This window comes from Bos indicus x Bos taurus, chromosome 25 (assembly GCF_003369695.1).
Source record: "Bos indicus x Bos taurus breed Angus x Brahman F1 hybrid chromosome 25, Bos_hybrid_MaternalHap_v2.0, whole genome shotgun sequence".
Lineage (NCBI taxonomy): Eukaryota > Metazoa > Chordata > Mammalia > Artiodactyla > Bovidae > Bos > Bos indicus x Bos taurus.
Window position 1 is genome coordinate 40,702,169 of NC_040100.1, and position 17,225 is coordinate 40,719,393.

General features: G+C 53.7%; 1 protein-coding gene across 4 annotated transcripts in view; it reads left to right on the forward strand.

The window, feature by feature from the left end:
• The first annotated feature begins 594 nt into the window (after positions 1-594).
• ABCA3 (ATP binding cassette subfamily A member 3) overlaps positions 595-17,225 on the forward strand; it is a 41,427-nt gene continuing 24,796 nt past the window's right edge. The window contains exons 1-9 of one of the 4 annotated variants that reach the window (XM_027526722.1): positions 595-781; positions 8,054-8,259; positions 8,390-8,607; positions 9,217-9,433; positions 10,532-10,602; positions 10,777-11,041; positions 11,936-12,105; positions 12,762-12,927; positions 16,009-16,268. In XM_027526722.1, the coding sequence (XP_027382523.1) occupies positions 10,549-10,602; positions 10,777-11,041; positions 11,936-12,105; positions 12,762-12,927; positions 16,009-16,268 (915 nt within the window). In that variant the 5' untranslated portion in view covers positions 595-781; positions 8,054-8,259; positions 8,390-8,607; positions 9,217-9,433; positions 10,532-10,548. The remainder of the gene's footprint in view (positions 782-8,053; positions 8,260-8,389; positions 8,608-9,216; positions 9,434-10,531; positions 10,603-10,776; positions 11,042-11,935; positions 12,106-12,761; positions 12,928-16,008; positions 16,269-17,225) is intronic. The other 3 variants (XM_027526723.1, XM_027526725.1, XM_027526724.1) reach the window with 3 other exon arrangements.

The following is a 17,225-nucleotide window of genomic DNA, read 5'->3' on the forward strand; positions in this document are numbered from 1 at the left end:
ACTCTCTCGGCTTCAGGGGACTCCAACCTGACCTGTGACCCTCCTGAGGTGACCCTGGCTCTGACTCTCGACCCTCCTGCCTGAGGTGACCCTCGAGGCCTTGCTACCCCCTGAACTGCCCCTGGCACTGACGCCACACCCGGGGAGTCTGGGCCGTCCTGCCCACCCCACGGCCGTTTTCTAGAAATTTCCAAGCCCTCCATCTTCCCCAGGGCCTCGTCTGCCTAGCCGTGTCCTCGCCAGGCCCATGGTGGCAAAGCACCCTTCTACCGTCGGGAGAAGAGGCCCAGAACTCAACGAAAGACCGTGCTGGAGAAGAAATGGAAGATGGCCAGGAAAGCCAGAAGTCGGGCAACGACTACTTCAGCTGCCTGGAAATGCATGTGGACCACGCGATTCTCCTCACGGGTGGACGCCGCACCCAGGTTCCCGCGTCGCGCGCCCCCTGCCGACCGTGTCGCGGACGCGCGGAGCACTGCGCAGGCGCGAACTGAGCCGGGCCGGGCCGGGCCGGGCCGGGGCGGGGCTTCCCCGGGGCGGGTCCGACACCCGCAGGGGCGGCCTGCTGCGCATGCGCGAGCCGGCCGGCGCGCCCCCTGCAGGACCCGAAGCGGCGAGGTCCTCAGCCCGACGCCGGTCGCAGGTGCCCCCTCCCCTCCGCGGCGGCCCAGCAGCTGTCAGCAGCGATCGCCGCCGCGAGGCAAGAGCGGAGCCGGGAGCCGAGGGCAGGGACCCTGCGAGAGGGCAGCGCCGGCCGCCGTCGCCCGGGCGCAGAGGGTCGGTGAGTGCAGCCAGGACCCGCATCTCGCGCGCGCTGGCTCGCAGGGCTCTTGGCTTGGGGGCCACTTCCCCGCCCGGGACGCCCTCCGTTCCGCCGGCCGTCCGCCTCCCGGGCCGCGCACCCGGCCGCTCCCGGGAGCCCGCCGCGCCCCCGCCCTGCCTCCGGCCTCCGGCGCCGGCCCAGCAGGTGCATCTCCCCGCAATGCCAGGCCGCCCTGACTCAGGCTGCCCCTCGGCGAGAGCTCTGGGCGTGTCCTCATCCCCGCAGGCAGCTGCCCAAAGCCGCTCCCCTTGGAGAAACTTAACCTTCCCGGAACTAGAACCTCTGCGGAATCCATTGTGCCGAGCCGAGGAGGGTGGACAGACATTTCCTACCTTAAGAGCCGCGGGCCTTCACCCGGCAGACAGTTTGAGCACTTGCTGCTAAAGCCATGCAAGCATCCCTGGCGGGGGAGCCGAGGCAGGGCCGCCAAGGATGCTGCTGGCTCATCTCTCGGTGCAGAGATTACCAGTGTGGGTGGGAATGCATTTTCGTATCGGAGTCCGCCCTGCTCTCAAACCCTCCTTCTCATGAGCCTCAGGGTGGGGGTCCAGTGGCCCACTGTTAGTGGTGGGAGTTGTGTGGGGAACCGAAGGAAGAGGACCTCCTGGTCTAGGTGGAAGGGCCTGCAACAGCCTTGGTGCCCATGATCAGTCTGTATTTGGTATGAATTTGTGTTTACCTAGGTATCCTCTCTTTCCTGAAGTAGACTGTAAGCTTCATGAGGGCGGGGGCCGTCTCCTAAAAGAAGGCTTGGGTTGCATCCTGGTGCATATTTGTCCCTCGAATGAATGCCCCTCCCCACTTCCTGGGACTTCACCTGATTAAAGACAGTTACCTGCTAGGGTTATTTCTGTTTGCCCCTCTGCCTCCTGAGCTGTGAGCTCCCTGAAGGCACGGAATGGCTCTTGTTGGGGCACATAGCCAGCACTTTGGCACATGTCAGGCACTCCGGGAATGCTTGTTGAAAGAGCGGATGAGACCTCAGAGCAGTGTGGAGACCCAGGCAGGGGAGGTGCAGGTGGAAGAGTTAGGCTCTTTTTCTCCTGAGCACATGCATCATTTGATTCAAAACACTTTGGTGCTGCTTTTTTTAAGATTAAGGATGTTTTCCTTTAAAAAGTTAAGGTCGTTGGAAAAGTAAAAGAAAGGGAAAACAGGTAAAAACTGATGCCATGGGAATCCCCTCTACCTTTTTTAACTTCTCAGGGTGTTGTTTTTTTTTAATTGAACAGTTGCTTATTATGTTCAACAAACAGGATGACATCATCCCTTCTCTAAGGTTATCGATCACCTTTCTGATGAAACAGCATTTTGGAACAAGACAGGGAGTTCACGTTGTTTTATTTTTTTAAGTCACTAGCTTTCCACAGTGTATATGCCAGGAAGTCTCATGGGAACCTGTTTTCAGTTAGTCTCAACTGGGAAGGCCCAGGTAAGACTCCCTAATTGGCAGTTTCTTCTCCAGCCCTACTTCCTGAAATAACAGTAGACTCCTCTGCTCTTGAGGCTTTTAGGGGTGTGGGGGGGAGCAGAGCAGTCTAGAACTCTAGGGAGAGTGGTAGGCAAGACTCTGTGCACGACTGGGGACCTTGGGATAGAGCTAAAGAAATTATTTATTCCCAAGTAACTGACCTCAAACAGAATGAGATAAGTGCCACACAGGATATCCAGAAAAGCTGCTGCAAGTGTGCAGAGGTGGAGGGGTGGCTTTTGACAAGAACAGAAGGTCTCAACCCTGGCTGCAGGTTAGAATCTCCCAGGAAAGAGTCCCAGGCCCACACCACAGCCCAGAATCTCCAGGGGTGGGCCTCAGGTATCAGTTTCTATCTTAAAGCACTCCAGAAAATTCCATCATGCAGCCAAGATGAACCCCCAAACCAGTCAGGGTTGTCAGTGGTGGCTGCATGAAGGGGCGAGGACTAGACTGGGAAATAATAGGAAGGATTTCGGAAAGCAGAGGCTGGAATAGTGGATGATACTCCAAGCCGACAAAAATCACAGCAGGCCTATGCCCTACCCCCAGGAAAGTGTTAGGCGATGTCCATCCCTGTCCTGGGAGACTTGGGCAGTACTTGTCCCCCTGCCTTGCTGAGTCGTCCCCTACATTTGGAGAGATCTGGAGTCAACGGGCAGAGAGGCACTGTTGCAGGAGCTAATGAGCTTGCTGCCTTGCTTGTTACAGAAGATCCATGGTTACCTCTCTCTGGGGATGCTCAATTGCCTTGTTACCTCGTTTCCTGCACCTCGAGAGGCAGAAGGCTAGTGGGACGGCAAAGCAGACCAAGGCTGCAGCCAAGGTGGCATAGACTTTGTGGAACTCTCTCCTTGTAGCCTCCTCTGGGCCACACCTTTGGTTTAAAAATATACCCCATCACCTGTTGCTGGGAGCTTCAGTGCAAACTCAGAGCCATGTGGTTCTGAGGAGCCCGCCACCACAGATCATGGCACTGAGTGTGAGACTCACCAACTAGGTCTCCATCTGGGCCTCCAGATGACCATGTCCCTGAAGCATGGCCTTGAACCTGGCCTTACAGGGCCCTGGGGCCGTGACCACGTCTTGTAGATTTGTTCCTACCTTATCCACAGAAGGGCCAGTTGTGTGAATAAGTTGTCCAGAAGCTCTTTTCCGGGGCACTGCTATATGTAAAAGAACTGGATCATGCACTACCATGTATTTATTAGAAAATAAAACGTTTCTAATACATTTATTAGAAAAGATAGCCATATGGGCACTTCCCCAGTGATTCACTGGTTAAGACTCCACAGGGTCATGAGTTCGATCCCTTGTCAAGGAACTGAGATCTCACATGCTGTGCAGTAGCAGAGCCAAAAAATAGGTAAATAAGTAAAATTTTTAAAGATAGCCATATGCTACTGTCCTTAATATGGACATAGAACCATGTCCATAGAACCATAGAGGCAAAGTGAACATGATTAATTTTTTCAATAGCGTGAAATCTATTGCACAAATGTATGCTGTTCTTAAAAGAGAGCCAGGTGATCAAGTCTACATCCCATTTATGAACTCTTGGTGAGGCCTGAGCCCAGCATCTGCAAGTCTGGTTCTGAGTTCTCTGTCTGTCAGTTCCTGGTTTTCTAGCGGTCCACAGTGAACTTCAGGAAGGCATGCAGACTGTGCTGTGCGCCTGATACTTATTTGTCAATCCCAGCCACCAATTGTGCCAGAGCTCTTGATGAATCTGGGCTGCTGAGTGTTCAGGGGCTCTCAGGTGTGGGGTAGACGTTCTGGCTCCTAAAGCTTTTGCTGTTCAGGTGGAAGTGTTCACGTAATGGTGCTCTTGCCGCATCTGTGGCAATACTATCACGCGCTGGTGTAAACATCCCCAGACTCTGTGTTCATAAATGCTGTGTTCTCAGCACAGGTTATTTTGAAAAGCTGTAACTCACGCATTTTCACCTTTTCCTTGAAGGGATAGATTTGAGTGCATTGGCTTAAAACCAGTAAGCTAACTGACAGTCTGCTGCACTCCTTTGTCACTAGAGAAAAAAGAAAAAGATTTCCAGGTTTAAAACTTCTCGTGAAAGAAAATGTATATTTCCTTCTTAAGTTCTAAGTGCTCATGAGAGACGCTCACCAAATCACTGCAAAGTATCATAAAGCTTTGGCTCTTTAAGGGTCTGCTTAAAGCCACGATATCCCAAAGTGTGTAAACTCCAACACACCTGAGAGATGTCAAGTAAACCAGCAGGCGAGGGCCCATTATCAACCACGTGTCACAGAGTGATGACAGAGCCCCTCTTCCATCAGGGAGCCGCAGCCACTGACACACAGGCCAGCAAGAGTGCCAGGGTGCGTCCCTGTATTAAATATTAGTAAAACCAAATTTTCCCTCATTTCTAAAATAGAATTTCTCACCATTCCTTTACTCCAGATTGTCTTTCCCATCATGCTTGAAGACCAGCAGTGGGGCTCACTGGGAACCATCCTCTATACATATGCCTACTGTTTTCAGTCTGATTTTTTTATGTTCCTTGGGGGTATTGGGACATTCACCTGTGGAATCCATTGAATCAGATATTTTCACAATTTAAGAGATCATGTACTAGGTAAAAGATTAAGCAAAACAGAACACCCTCGAGCAGAATTACAGCACTTCTGGATACCCCTCTACCCACTCTCCGCCCCCACCCAGGTTCCACCCCAGTTCCCTTCCTGGCAGAGAGTCCCAAGGCCCTGGTTGACTCCCCTTCCTGATTCAGTCCCTGCTGCTCCTCCCCCGCTACTCAGAGTTACTTTCTGTTCCCCACTGCTGCTGCTGCTGCTGCTGCTAAATTGCCTCAGTTGTGTCCGACTCTGTGCAACGCCATAGACAGCAGCCCACCAGGCTCGTCCATCCCTGGGATTCTCCAGGCAAGAACACTGGAGTGGGTTGCCATTTCCTTCTCCAGTGCATGAAAGTGGAAAGTGAAAGGGAAATTTGCTCCGTCGTGTCCGACTCCTAGTGACCCCATGGACTGCAGCCTACCAGGTTCCTCCGTCCATGGGATTTTCCAGGCAAGAGTACTGGAGTGGGGTGCCATTGCCTTCTCTGTCTGTTCCCCACACACACTCTTTAATTTCTCCAGAATCCTATAATGCCCTCCCTACCCCAAGGAAACTGGTCTCCTGTGTAACCTCCTGCGAGCCTTCCCAGAGCCACACACTCACGCATGCACACTCACACACACACACGCACACACAAAATCCGGGATGCCCTCCCCACCCCAAGGAAAAAGAAACCCGATGCTGGTCTTCTGTGTTAGCTCCTGCAAGCCTTCCCAGAGCCACACACTCACACACACACACGCACACAGTCCGGAGCTCCTCCATAATCGTGTGATGCTTCATTTGGCTTCAGCTGTAGCGATCACAGGTGGCACTAATGGTAAAAAACCTGCTTGCCAATGCAGGAGACGCAAGAGACATGGGTTCTATCCCTGGGTTGGGAAGATCCCCTGGAGGAAGGCATGGAAACTCACTTCAATATTCTTGCCTGGAAAATTCCACGGACAGAGGGACCTGGCGGGCTATATATACTCCATGGCTCTGCAAAAGAGTTGAACACAACTTTTCAGAACACAGTCTGAAGCAACTCAGCACGTAGCGATTACAGTCCATGCGAGCATTTGCAGACTGTGAACTCCTTGGATTAAGAACACTGAATTTAATTTCCAAATCCTTAGTGCCTGATGTAAGTGCCCACCACACATAAGCACTTAGCAAGTGTTTGCTGGATGAGTAAATGCTTTTTTGCAAGGCCTCAGGCTCCGCCAGCACACAAGTACTCTCGTGCCTTCTTCAGTGGGTACACACATAGGCTTAAAACCGCTGACTGTTGTGGGCTCCCTGTGTCCATCAGGAAATGCTTTCCCAGCTGAGATGGGCCCTTGCCCACCTTGGTCCTCAGGAAAAGCACCAAGACCCAGCCAACGTCACCAACAAGGCCATCTCTCTCTGTTCTGCATCTGTGTTCAAGAGGGCAGAGCTGTGATTGTCTGTTCTCCATGATGAGGGGATCTCACACCTTGGCCTTGCTGAGACCCCTCCCACCCAGCCATGCCTCCCTCCACGCCTGTGCAGACTTGGCTTCTGTGGAAGAACAGGTGCCAAGCTTGGGACATATCAGAACATGTGATGGAACGCTATGTGCCGGGCCCCAGGGGCCTGTCCAGTTCTTGCTGGCCTTGAGGCCCGCTTGGCAGTGACCTTTTCCAGAAGTGTTTTGTTGTTGTTTAGTGGCTAAGTTGTGTCTGACTCTTCATGACTCCATTGACTGTAGCCCACCAGGCTCCTCCATCCGTGGGATTTCCCAGTCAAGAATACTTCCCACCATTCTGTTCTGTGTATGCAGAGATAAAAGCTTCTTTTGCTTGGGTGCATAGAAACTGGAGGACATATTCAAGCCCATAGTGAAAAAGTCCCCAAATCAGGAAGGAAGGTATCAGGACTCAGCACGTGCTGGCGCGCACCCGACACGGTGCTCCCAAACTGGGAGCATGGTTTTCAGAGGGACCTGGTGCACCCTCGAGAGCATGCTCAGGAGTGAGCAGCCCACGGCTGCACTCACTCTGAACCAGCTCAATTGCTCACCTGAAAAGCAAACACTGAAATAGTCAATGATTTGTGTAATGTTTAATGTTTTAACAGTAAGCAAACAAGCCTTTCCGTGGTAGAAAGAGCTTTCCCTTCCTTTGCTGGCTCCGTCCCGGGAGGTGTGAAGTGAGCCCAGTGAGAAGTCCTCAGATGTTCTTGAGGGGCTCTGCGGGCAGAGCCTGGAGTGGACCCACCTGGGCTGGTTCTGGATCCCAGCACCATCCCCCACCCTGCACCCCGCCGCCACTTCTGGGAGACTCTGAGTGCCGCGGCCTCAAGTGTTTTGAGGAACTTGAACTTCCTTTCCTCGTGTACATTTGCTTTCATAACCAGAAAGCTTCCCAGATTTTGTAATTCTGGGAATCTCCTGCTTTAAATTCCTTTTGCGCTCAGACAGAGCAGACCACTGGTATGGCATTCAGGAAGACTTCAGATAGAGCCAGCTGGCGCAGAGCCATGTGGGGAGACAGAAATACATACAATGGGACTCCCCTGGTGGTCTAGTGGCTAGGACTCTGTGCTCCCAGTGCAGGGGGAGCAGGTTCAGTACCTGGTCAGGGAGCTAGATCCCACGGCTAAAACTAAAAAAGATCCCATGTGCTGCAGCTAAGACCCGGTACAGCCAAATATATTAATTAAAAAAGAAATACATACTATGTATGGTAGTGAGGCTCCAGGGATATGCTTTCTTTTGGATTTCTAGTGTTAGGTTCTGGGGGAAATATGTACAGATTTTATAGTGGTGTTTGCTGCTTTTAGGGTACATAAGACTGTAGGGGTTCCGTGGTAAAAACAGACCGGGGGGGTGGGATCCTGGGACAGTCGCTTCCTCCTCATCTGAGAAAGGAGGAGGGTACCAGAGCCAGGGCTGGGTTAGGAAGTTCTGAAATATAAAGAATAGGAAAGGAAAGTCTCTCATGGTTTGTGGCACTAGAAGAAAGAACACAGTGCCTCTCCAGAGTTCTTGGTTTCCGGGAATCCAAGTTTCTTTGAGAGTATTTGGTTCTGCTGAAGTAAACCTGCTTGCGATCTCTTTTGCACTTTGATTTTCTAACTCAGTGAGAGGTGTTTTACGATTATTTTTTTATTTTTTGAATTATGCCCTGACGCCCACCCCCTCCCCCATTTGCCCAAAGGTGCCGGAGCGTCATGCCAGCGAGCCCCGGGCCCCTCCCGATGTCCCATGAGGCGTCCGTGCTCCCGAGCTCCAAGGTCAGCCCCCTGCACTCCAGAAGCCTGCCAGCCCCACCCCAGAGCCGTTCGTGCGGGGCCACCTCCTCCCAGCCAGACCTCCCGTAGCCCCAGAGGAAGGCCTCAGCCAGGAGCCACTGCAGGGACTCAGGTCAGTTCCCCGGCGCCACTGTCCGGGGTTCTGCTCATGGGAAGCTGGACGGGTTGTCTCTCTGCCTTCCCAGCCCCCCTGCTCCTGGAGAGGTGGGATTAAGCCTGGGGACATGTCCTTTCTTGGCCAGACCTTTCCAGAAAAGGAAGTCATTGGCTCCTCTGTCCAGAAGACGTCTTTGAACTGTGACCTTTTCACCCTCCGCTCTTGGTCAAGGAGCAATTGTCTTGGCCTCACCAGGCGCCCGTCAGCCAGCCGTGCGGATGACCAGCCCCTCTGGAGGCACCCCTTCCCCAGCTTAGCCTGAACCAGTTCTTGAAACTGTTCGCAGACCACAGGCCTTCGTGGGTAACGCTACACAACTACTCTTTTATTAATGGTCTACGATTTCTCTTAAGACAGGTTTTCCAGCTTGTTAATTCTAAAAGAATTCGGATGACTTACTAAGTTGCTGCTTAATAGCACTTCATACTATCTTAGCTTTAATCGCTTCGTATTTTAACTGTGTGGTTAATGAAAAGCCATATTTTAAGTTAATTTGTAAATAACTTCTCGCAGTTGTGTTTTCTATTAATATTTATTGAGTGCCCTTTAAAGCATACATTTTGAGGAACTACCATTAGATAGATACGGACAGCCACATTTTTTTTTTAAAGCAAGAGTTTAATTTAAAAATGAGCTTTCCTGAAAATGATTTTCAACTAACTAGAGACAGAAGTAAAACTGGCTGTTTCAGAAAACAAATGAGCTCTCGCTCTGTGAGCACTGGGTCTGGAGGTGGGTTCTCTGGGCTGTAGTGTTGGAGTGGGTTAACTAGGGAAGGATTTTCCAGCCATTTGTCTGAGTCTCCCTCACGTCCTGACCCTCCTGATGGGCGGTGTTGGGTCCGTGTGAGTGTGGGGCCGGCTGGTCACACCCAGGACTCTTCCTGTGAGTCATGGGCGCTTCTCCCCACAGGCAGGACCTGGAGCTGTGAAGGGCCCCTCTGCGCTCCAGCTGCGTCCTTGGCGTGGACGGTGACCAGGAGCTCTCGGGCCGCCCTCCTCTGCTGGCCTCACCGCCCACCTTAGCTCCAGCCTCGGCCTTCATGCCTGCGGCTTCTGGAACCACGTGCTTCTAGCTGAGGGCGCCCTGGGGCCTTCCTGAGCTCCTCCGACTCCCTCCTTCTCTAGAGGTTGGTGTGGCTCCGTGTCTCTGCTTCTCACACTGCAGTCTCAGAAGGCGGATTTCCCTCAATCTAGGGAGAGCTTGATAAGCCTCTGTTCTTGTTTCTGCTGTCTCTGTGTTTGGTGATCCATCTCGCATCAGATTCTCCCAGCTCCGTGTGCTGGATTTAAATTAGAACATTCGGGGTGGGAGGAGGTTCAAGAGGGAGGGGACATAGGTATACTTACGGCCGATTGACGTTTTTGTTCAGCAGAAAGCACCATGACATTGTAAGGCAGTTATCCTCCAGTTGAAAAAATATCAACTTTCACAAGTGACTTAGGTAGATTCTCTCTAGAGGAAAGTGATCAGTGTTGTCAGGTGGAGGCCCGCAGGCCACTGCTCACAGTTAAAGCAGGAAAAACTGGTCCTTAGGGCTCCAGGCGGGAGAGCACGCGCCCTCCGGCCACTTTTGTGTCCTGTGGTGTCGGCTCCCGGGTCAGGGCCCTCACTGCTCCCCCACAGCCCTCTCCAGCTCTCAGACATCAGCCCACAGCCAGGACTCTGAGCTGACTTTGCTTTTACTGTCCTAGGATGGTGGAGAGTAAAGTGTCAGGGCTGGGATTCCATCAATCTGAGTTTCGGCCAAGAAACTGCACATTCAGGGACTTCCTTGGTGGTCCAGTGGCTAAGACTCTGCGTTCCCAATGCAGGGGGCCCAGGTTCCATCCCTGGTCAGGAAACTAGATCCCATATGCCACAAGTAAGACCCGGCATATCCACATAAATGAAAAAAAAAAAAAAAGAGAGAGACAGCACATTCATATCAACTGCAGAGAACGTGTGAATAGCATTCATCACGATTGCCACTCTGGTGGTCACGGTGCAGCTGGTTCCAAAAGAAACTAAGTCAGCTTCCTAACAGGGCGTGTGTTCCTGGAACTCACAGAACAGGACAGAACAGACCTGGCGCCCCCTCCTCCCGGAGCTGGTCTGAGTCAGACTGGGACACAGACAGGTGCTGAGGGTCTGTGTCTCAGGACCAACTGTCCCCCTACCTCCCACCTTCCGCCAACACCATTCTCGTCTCACCAACACCCTGACCCTGTCTTTGATCTACGACTAGCGGCCCCTCCAGCGAGGATGGCGGTGCTCAGGCAGCTGGCGCTGCTGCTCTGGAAGAACTATACTCTGCAGGTGGGCCCAGCTCTGTGGGTGCTGGGGGCAAGGGGCCTGGTGGAGGGGCATCGGTGGGAGGGGCTGCGGGGCCCTCCACCTCCAGCTGAGGGGGTGGTGAGGGGCCTGGTGGAGGGGCATCGGTGGGAGGGGCTCTGGTGCTCTCCCTCACCCCGAAGTCCCGTCTCTCCCCAGAAGCGGAAGGTGCTGGTGACCCTCTTGGAGCTCTTTCTGCCCCTGCTGTTCTCTGGGATCCTGATCTGGCTCCGCCTGAAGATACAGTCAGAGAACGTGCCCAATGCCACCCTCTACCCCAGCCAGTCCATCCGAGAGCTGCCCCTCTTCTTCAGCTTCCCTCCCCCGGGGGCCACCTGGGAGCTGGCCTACATCCCATCCCAAAGTGAGGCGGTGCGCACAGTGGTGGAGAGCGTGCAGAGGGCGCTGGTGATCAACCTGCGAGGTGCGGTGTCTGGGGCCTGGGGGGCGGGGTCCGGAGCGCTGCTAGGCTTGGGCCTCAGGGCAGGGCTGGTGGTGCAGGAGCCGGGAAGCGGCTGGGTGGACCCTGCCGCCCCCATCGTGGCCTCACTGCCCGAATCCCTCGGCCGTGTGGAGTCTCGGTGTAGCAGGAACCAGGGCCGTGAGGGTTTGCAGCCCCCAGCTGTTCGAGTGGAGATGGCATCCACGTACCCCAGAGAAGTTCTTTGTCACGAGGGCGAGGCGTGTTTCCAGTGCCCAGTGCCAGGGACCTCTCCTGGGATGTGGTTTGGTGAGGGCGGCTCTGACAAAGGTCAGCAGGAAGCCCACTAAGGGACATCCCCAGGAAACGTGCAGCCGCCCTCATTAGGTCTGTGCTCTCAGAACCGAGAGTATCTCCCCTTTTCTCTTGCCCTTGGTTTGGGCACCGCCCTCCCTTGATCTGTACAGTCCAGTGCAGCCAGCACTTAGGGCAAGGTTTCTGCTTCCTCCCTGGGGGATTAAGAGTCAAATCCTTCACGTGGAACGCAGTCTGGATGAGAGAGATCCCTGAACAGACTGTACGTTCACACCCCCTTGGGATTTTAAAGCCTACCGTTACGGTTCTGAGAGAGAGACTGAGGTGGGCTGCAGAATCCAGGGCAGGGCAGCCACCCCCAGAGAGGGGCCGGTCACCACTCAGCGCTGCTGCCGGCCCAGCTCCAGTTCTCAGCTTCCCGAAGCCCAGGACCCGCGTGGATGGTGAGGTTCTGCCAGTCTTCACTGCGGCCCGTCTCTGCCAGAAACAAAAGCCTCCTGGAGTCTTAGGAGAGGTTTATAAAGTGCTAGAGAAACTTGGGAGTTTTAGTCCTTGATCTGAAGGTGCAGTTTTTTCAAGCAGAGCAGGCGATTGGGCAACTCCAGGCGCCCCTTCTCCCCATAGCTCGCGGCTTCACCTCCGAGAAGGACTTCGAGGACTACATCAGATACGACAACCGCTCCACCAATGTGCTGGCCGCTCTGGTGTTTGAGCACACCTTCAACCACAGCCGGGACCCCCTGCCGCTGGCGGTGAGGACCCCAGCCCCAAAGAGACCAGCTGCTTCTCCAGGAGCCAGGCTGCTGGTGGTCATGGCCCCCTCCCCACCCACAGACGCTCTGCCTGCCTGGGAACAAATGTGACTGTCCCCTGCATCCAGAAGTTTTAGAGGCCTCGCCTGAGGACAGTGGCTGTGGACTGTCGCTGTGGCCCCACTGTCCCGTTGTTCTGTAAAAGGCATTACTGATCTCCCTGGACAGAATCAAATAGGACAAGTAGGAAAGCCACAGATACTTGGAACTTGGTGCCACATAGCGTTAAAACTTCAGTCACACGTTTAAACAAACAGAAAGAAAGGTTTTCTGGTTCCCCTGCCGGCATTAAGGCTGGGAAGCCATCGGATCCCCAGCCTTACGCTGGAGGCCTGCTGGTCAGCGGTGGTGCGTCACAGGTGGAGTTCCCATTGGTGACGCAGAGGAGGGTGGTGATGGGTGGTGCAGAGATGCCCCCGGGCTCCCTGTGCCCCAGCAGGACCACTCCCTCCCACCTCCTGAGACCCAGACCTTGTTGGGGGGGTAGTGCTGAGGTCACAGGAACAAAGGTCCCCCAGCCCCCTGACACTGGGCGTGGACGTTTGCTCCTCTGGCCAGACCCCTGACAATGCTTGGTTTTCTCTTTACTTCTGCAGGTGAAATACCACTTACGCTTCAGTTACACACGAAGAAACTACATGTGGACTCAGACAGGCTCCTTTTTCCTGAAAGAGACAGAGGGATGGCACACCACTTCCCTTTTTCCACTCTTCCCAAACCCAGGACCCAGGGAGCCCACGTCCCCTGATGGCGGAGAACCTGGTGAGGAGCACTTTCAAGGGGCCTTCTTCCCTCCCCGGGTGCTGGCTGGTGATAGTCACGTGGGGGAACCCACTCTGCATTTCTTTGGAAGAAGGTTTTTTTAATAATCTTATTTATTTGTTTATGGCTGTGCTGGGTCTTCATTGACATGTGGTCCTTCCTCTAGTTGCGGCGATCAGGGGCTACTCTTCCTTGCGGTGCCCAGGCTTCTCGTTGCGGTGGCTTCTCTTATTGCAGAGCATAGGCTCTAGGCTCACGGGCTTCAGTACTTGTGTCTTCTGGGCTCTAGAGCACAGGCTCAGTGGTTGTGGTACCTGGGCTTAGTAGCTCCATGGCATATGAGGTCTTCCCAGATCAGGGATCGAACCTGTGTCTCCTGCATTGGCAGGTGGATTCTTTACCACTGAGCCACCAGGGAAGCCCTGGAGGAAGATTTTTTATGAGTATTAGATCTTCTTTGCAGAAGAACGGGAGCTTCCCAGGTGGCACTAGTGGTAAAGAACCCACCTGCCGATGCAGGAACGTAAGAGACTAGGGTTCCATCCCTGGGTGGGGAAGATCCCCAGGAGGAGGGCACGGCAACCCAATCCACTGTTCTTGCCTGGAGAATCCCATGGACAGAGGAGCCTGGCGGGCTACAGTCCATGGAGTCACAAAGAGTCAGACAAGACTGAAGTGACTTTGCACGCACGCAGTAGAAGGAAGACATCCAGTAAGCCTGGATTCTGAGAGACCAAAATAATCTTTAAAAACATCTAAGGCTGTCTGTTTCCAGGAGACGTGGGCTTTCACATTTCTGTTTTTAAGGAGCTTCGATTTGCACAGGGTCTTTAGGGGTAGGTTCCGCATTTCCCTTCTCTCCTGCCCTTCTCTGTGTACAGTTTTATAGGTTTTGTAAGCTCTGTGGTCCTTGTGTAAGTGTCCACGATTTCATTGCATCAGTGGAGTGTTTGCAGAAGTCAGATCTCGGCTTGTTGTCCCATCACGGCGTGCACTGGTCTATCCAGTGGAACTCTGACGTGTAGTTGGCTTGTTTGTCTCCTCTGACCATGGTCCCATCTTAAAACTGAGTTTCTGGGCTCCAGGACTAGGCTTTGCCCTCAAGCTAAGACCTTCAGGCAGCATCCTGGGTGTTTCAAAGAATGTAGAATTCCTAGGTCTGCAAGAGGCAGAACTTGTTAGAGAGTCTGATGAAAAGACCCCAGGAATGTCCCTAGACAGAGCTGGGACTGCAGGAGGCGGCCAGCCTCTGGAGATGCATTTCAGAGGCCAGGGCCCTGTCACCAGGCTAAAGTTCCAGGGAAAAGGTTTAAATCAGAAAGTGGAGCTGGGACAAGCAAGGCAGGGTGAAGTGTATAAGGCCCCACAGTGGAGCCCCGGGCAGGTCCCCGAGTGGGGAGGAGAAGCCATGTCAGCTGCCACACCCACTGCCTATGGCCAGCGGCAGGAAACCCTGGCCACGGTGACCCAGGGCAGCACTGTCCCTCCTGTTTGTGGGGACAATTTCCTAAGCTTGGAAGCAATAGAGGAAGCAGTTCCCCAAGGAAAAGCACGACAGATTTCACTGTGTACAAACTTGAAATCTGCTTAAAAAAAAAAAAAAAGGAAAAGATAGAACAATGATTTTAAAACAAGAGACTGGGAAAACATTGCAGCAAATGATGAAGGGTGAATGTTTCCTGCGTCATAAAGGACTCCTTAGTCCACATCAGCTTAAAAAACCCACGAAGATCCCGAGAGGCGTGGAAAGGACGTGAAGCTGCCACACAGCACCGCACCCCCTGCCATGAGTTAGGCCAGGGTTGTCCCCAAGCCCACCCCCAAGTGTCCATACCTTAGACCCCTGATCCCTGATAAAGACACAGCCCCTGAAATAGCCTGAAAGGAGAAAATCCAGATACACAAAGATGTTTCCCACAGCATTATTTACGATCATTAAAATTTCAGCTGTGGGGCCATGATTGATCACAGAGGGTAGCTGCTCGTCGGTGTTGAGCAACCACAGAGGTTGTGGTGGTGAAGACCCTGCAGCAGCATACGTGGCCTCGTGGGGGAACCACATGTGAGCAGGAGGCAGGCAGGGTGTTTCCTGGGGGACGCTGGCTTTCAAGCCAGGAGACCAGGGTCCATCTTGGCTGCGGCCCCTCCTGCTGTGCGGGGGCTCCACACCTGGGCCTCGGTGGCCCTGTGTGTCCCATGAGGACAGTGTTGCCTATTCTGCAGGGTGTTTGTAAAGACAAGAACTAAACCGCCACCCCGCACAGCAAGGGGTACCGTTCACTGGGCGCCTGCTGTTACCACAGCCATGAAACCACTTACTCTCAAGGGAGATGGCAGACGTGATGACCTTGTGCAGGGGGTGGGCATAGAATTGCTTTTCTGTTTTCTAGAGGCAGCTGACAGTTTGGTGTCAGAGGACATTAGGTGTTCCAAATATCACTCACTATTTTAGGGACAAGGGTGCCCACGCCACCCAGGCCTGCACCCCACATCCCCCGGGGCTCGGACCTCAGGGACCCAGGCCGCCCTTCTGAGGCTGTGTCCACTCTTTCGTAGGCTCAGCCCCTAGCAGGCCTTGCTCTGGACCAGAATATGTATCGTCCCTCTCTTTTTCATTGTAAAAGTTTTATCACGGATGCCTGTGAGGAGTCAGGGCCAGCAGAGAAGGATCACTGAGCACACAGAGCTGTGTAGTGCTGGCCTCTGGTCTGTGGATCCTGCCTCCCTGTGAGATGGGAATGAATGTTGCTGATCAGCTGGTCTCAAGGGAACAAGACTATTGTCGATAAATATTATCTCAGTAGGTCCTTAAAAGCAGGCAAGGGAGGCAGAAGAGAGACAGAGAAAGATGTGATGACATGGAGGCCGGTCAGAGAGATGCTGCCTGGATGGCTGGGAAGGTCGAGGGAGGGCTCAGGAGCCAGAGAGGAGTGAGCGGCCCCTGCGAACGGCAGGCCTGCAGGAGACCTCAGCCCGTCACCAGCTCGGTGCCCACAGTGCTCCGAGCACCTGCACTGGGATGTGATGTCCCCCATGCGTGTCGCCCCCACAAGCCAGAACACCCTCTGCCCCTGCACGCAGGTTACATCCGTGAGGGCTTCCTGGCCGTGCAGCATGCGGTGGACAGGGCCATCATGCATCACCACGCCAACGCCTCCGCGCACCAGCTGTTCGAGAAGCTCACAGTGATCGCTAAGCGGTTCCCTTACCCACCTTTCATCTCCGACCCCTTCCTGGTCGCCATCCAGTACCAGCTTCCACTGCTGCTCATGCTGAGCTTCACCTACACCTCCCTCAGCATCATCCGGGCCATCGTGCAGGAGAAGGAGAAGAAGCTGAAGGTAACCCTTCTGTGTCTGCCTGGAGGGACCCTGGGTTTTGGTTCTGTGCAGCCACAGGCGGTCCTGTCCTTAGTCCTGCTGTCCAGCCTGGGCAGTTGCTGGGCATTGAGGTCACCAGGGCAGCTGGGCATGGGGCTGATGCCCACGAGGTTCAGCCCATCTTGGGCTTCTCTGAAATCAAGCCTGGTCCATCCAGATTTTTACCACCCTGATAAAGCACCGTAGTTCATATACTGTACACTAAAGACTTAACCTGATGGCTCAGACAAGAAAGAATCTGCCTGCAATGTAGGAGACCTGGGTTCGATCCCTGGGTCGGGAACATCCCCTGGGGAAGGGAATGGCTACCCACTCCAGTATTCTTGCCTGGAGAATCCCATCGACAGAGGAGTCTGGTGGGCTATCGTCTATGGGGTTGCAAAGTCAGACATGACTGAACAACTAACAGTTTTTTACTTTTCATGTTAAAGACTGAACATTGAAAAGCCAGTGTTCTGAATACATCAGGTTAAGTAAAACATATCACTGAAACTAATCTTACTTGTTGCTTTAAACTTTTTTTTTTTTTGGCCATGCCATGCGGCTTGCAGGATCTTAGTTTCCTGACCAGGGATTGAACTCAGTCCCTCAACAGTGAGAGCGCAGAGTCTGAGCCACTGGGCTGCCAGGAAACCCTCCCTTTAAACTTTTTTGATGCAGCTGCTGAAATTCCGAATTATGTGTGTGGCTTGCATCCTCTTTCTGTTGAGAATGTAGGTCAACGTTCCCCAACGTTGTAGGTCAACGTTCCCCTATGTGGCGAGCAGAAAGCTAACTCTGGGGGTAATCAAGGGCGGCCGGAGTGTCCAGCTGCTGGGCAGACTTGTGGGGGCCTGGGAGGTGTATGAAGTGCACCTCACTGATGTGACGTAGCTGCAGACACCTGGACGCAGCTGCGTCCCCTGCGAGCTCCCAGCA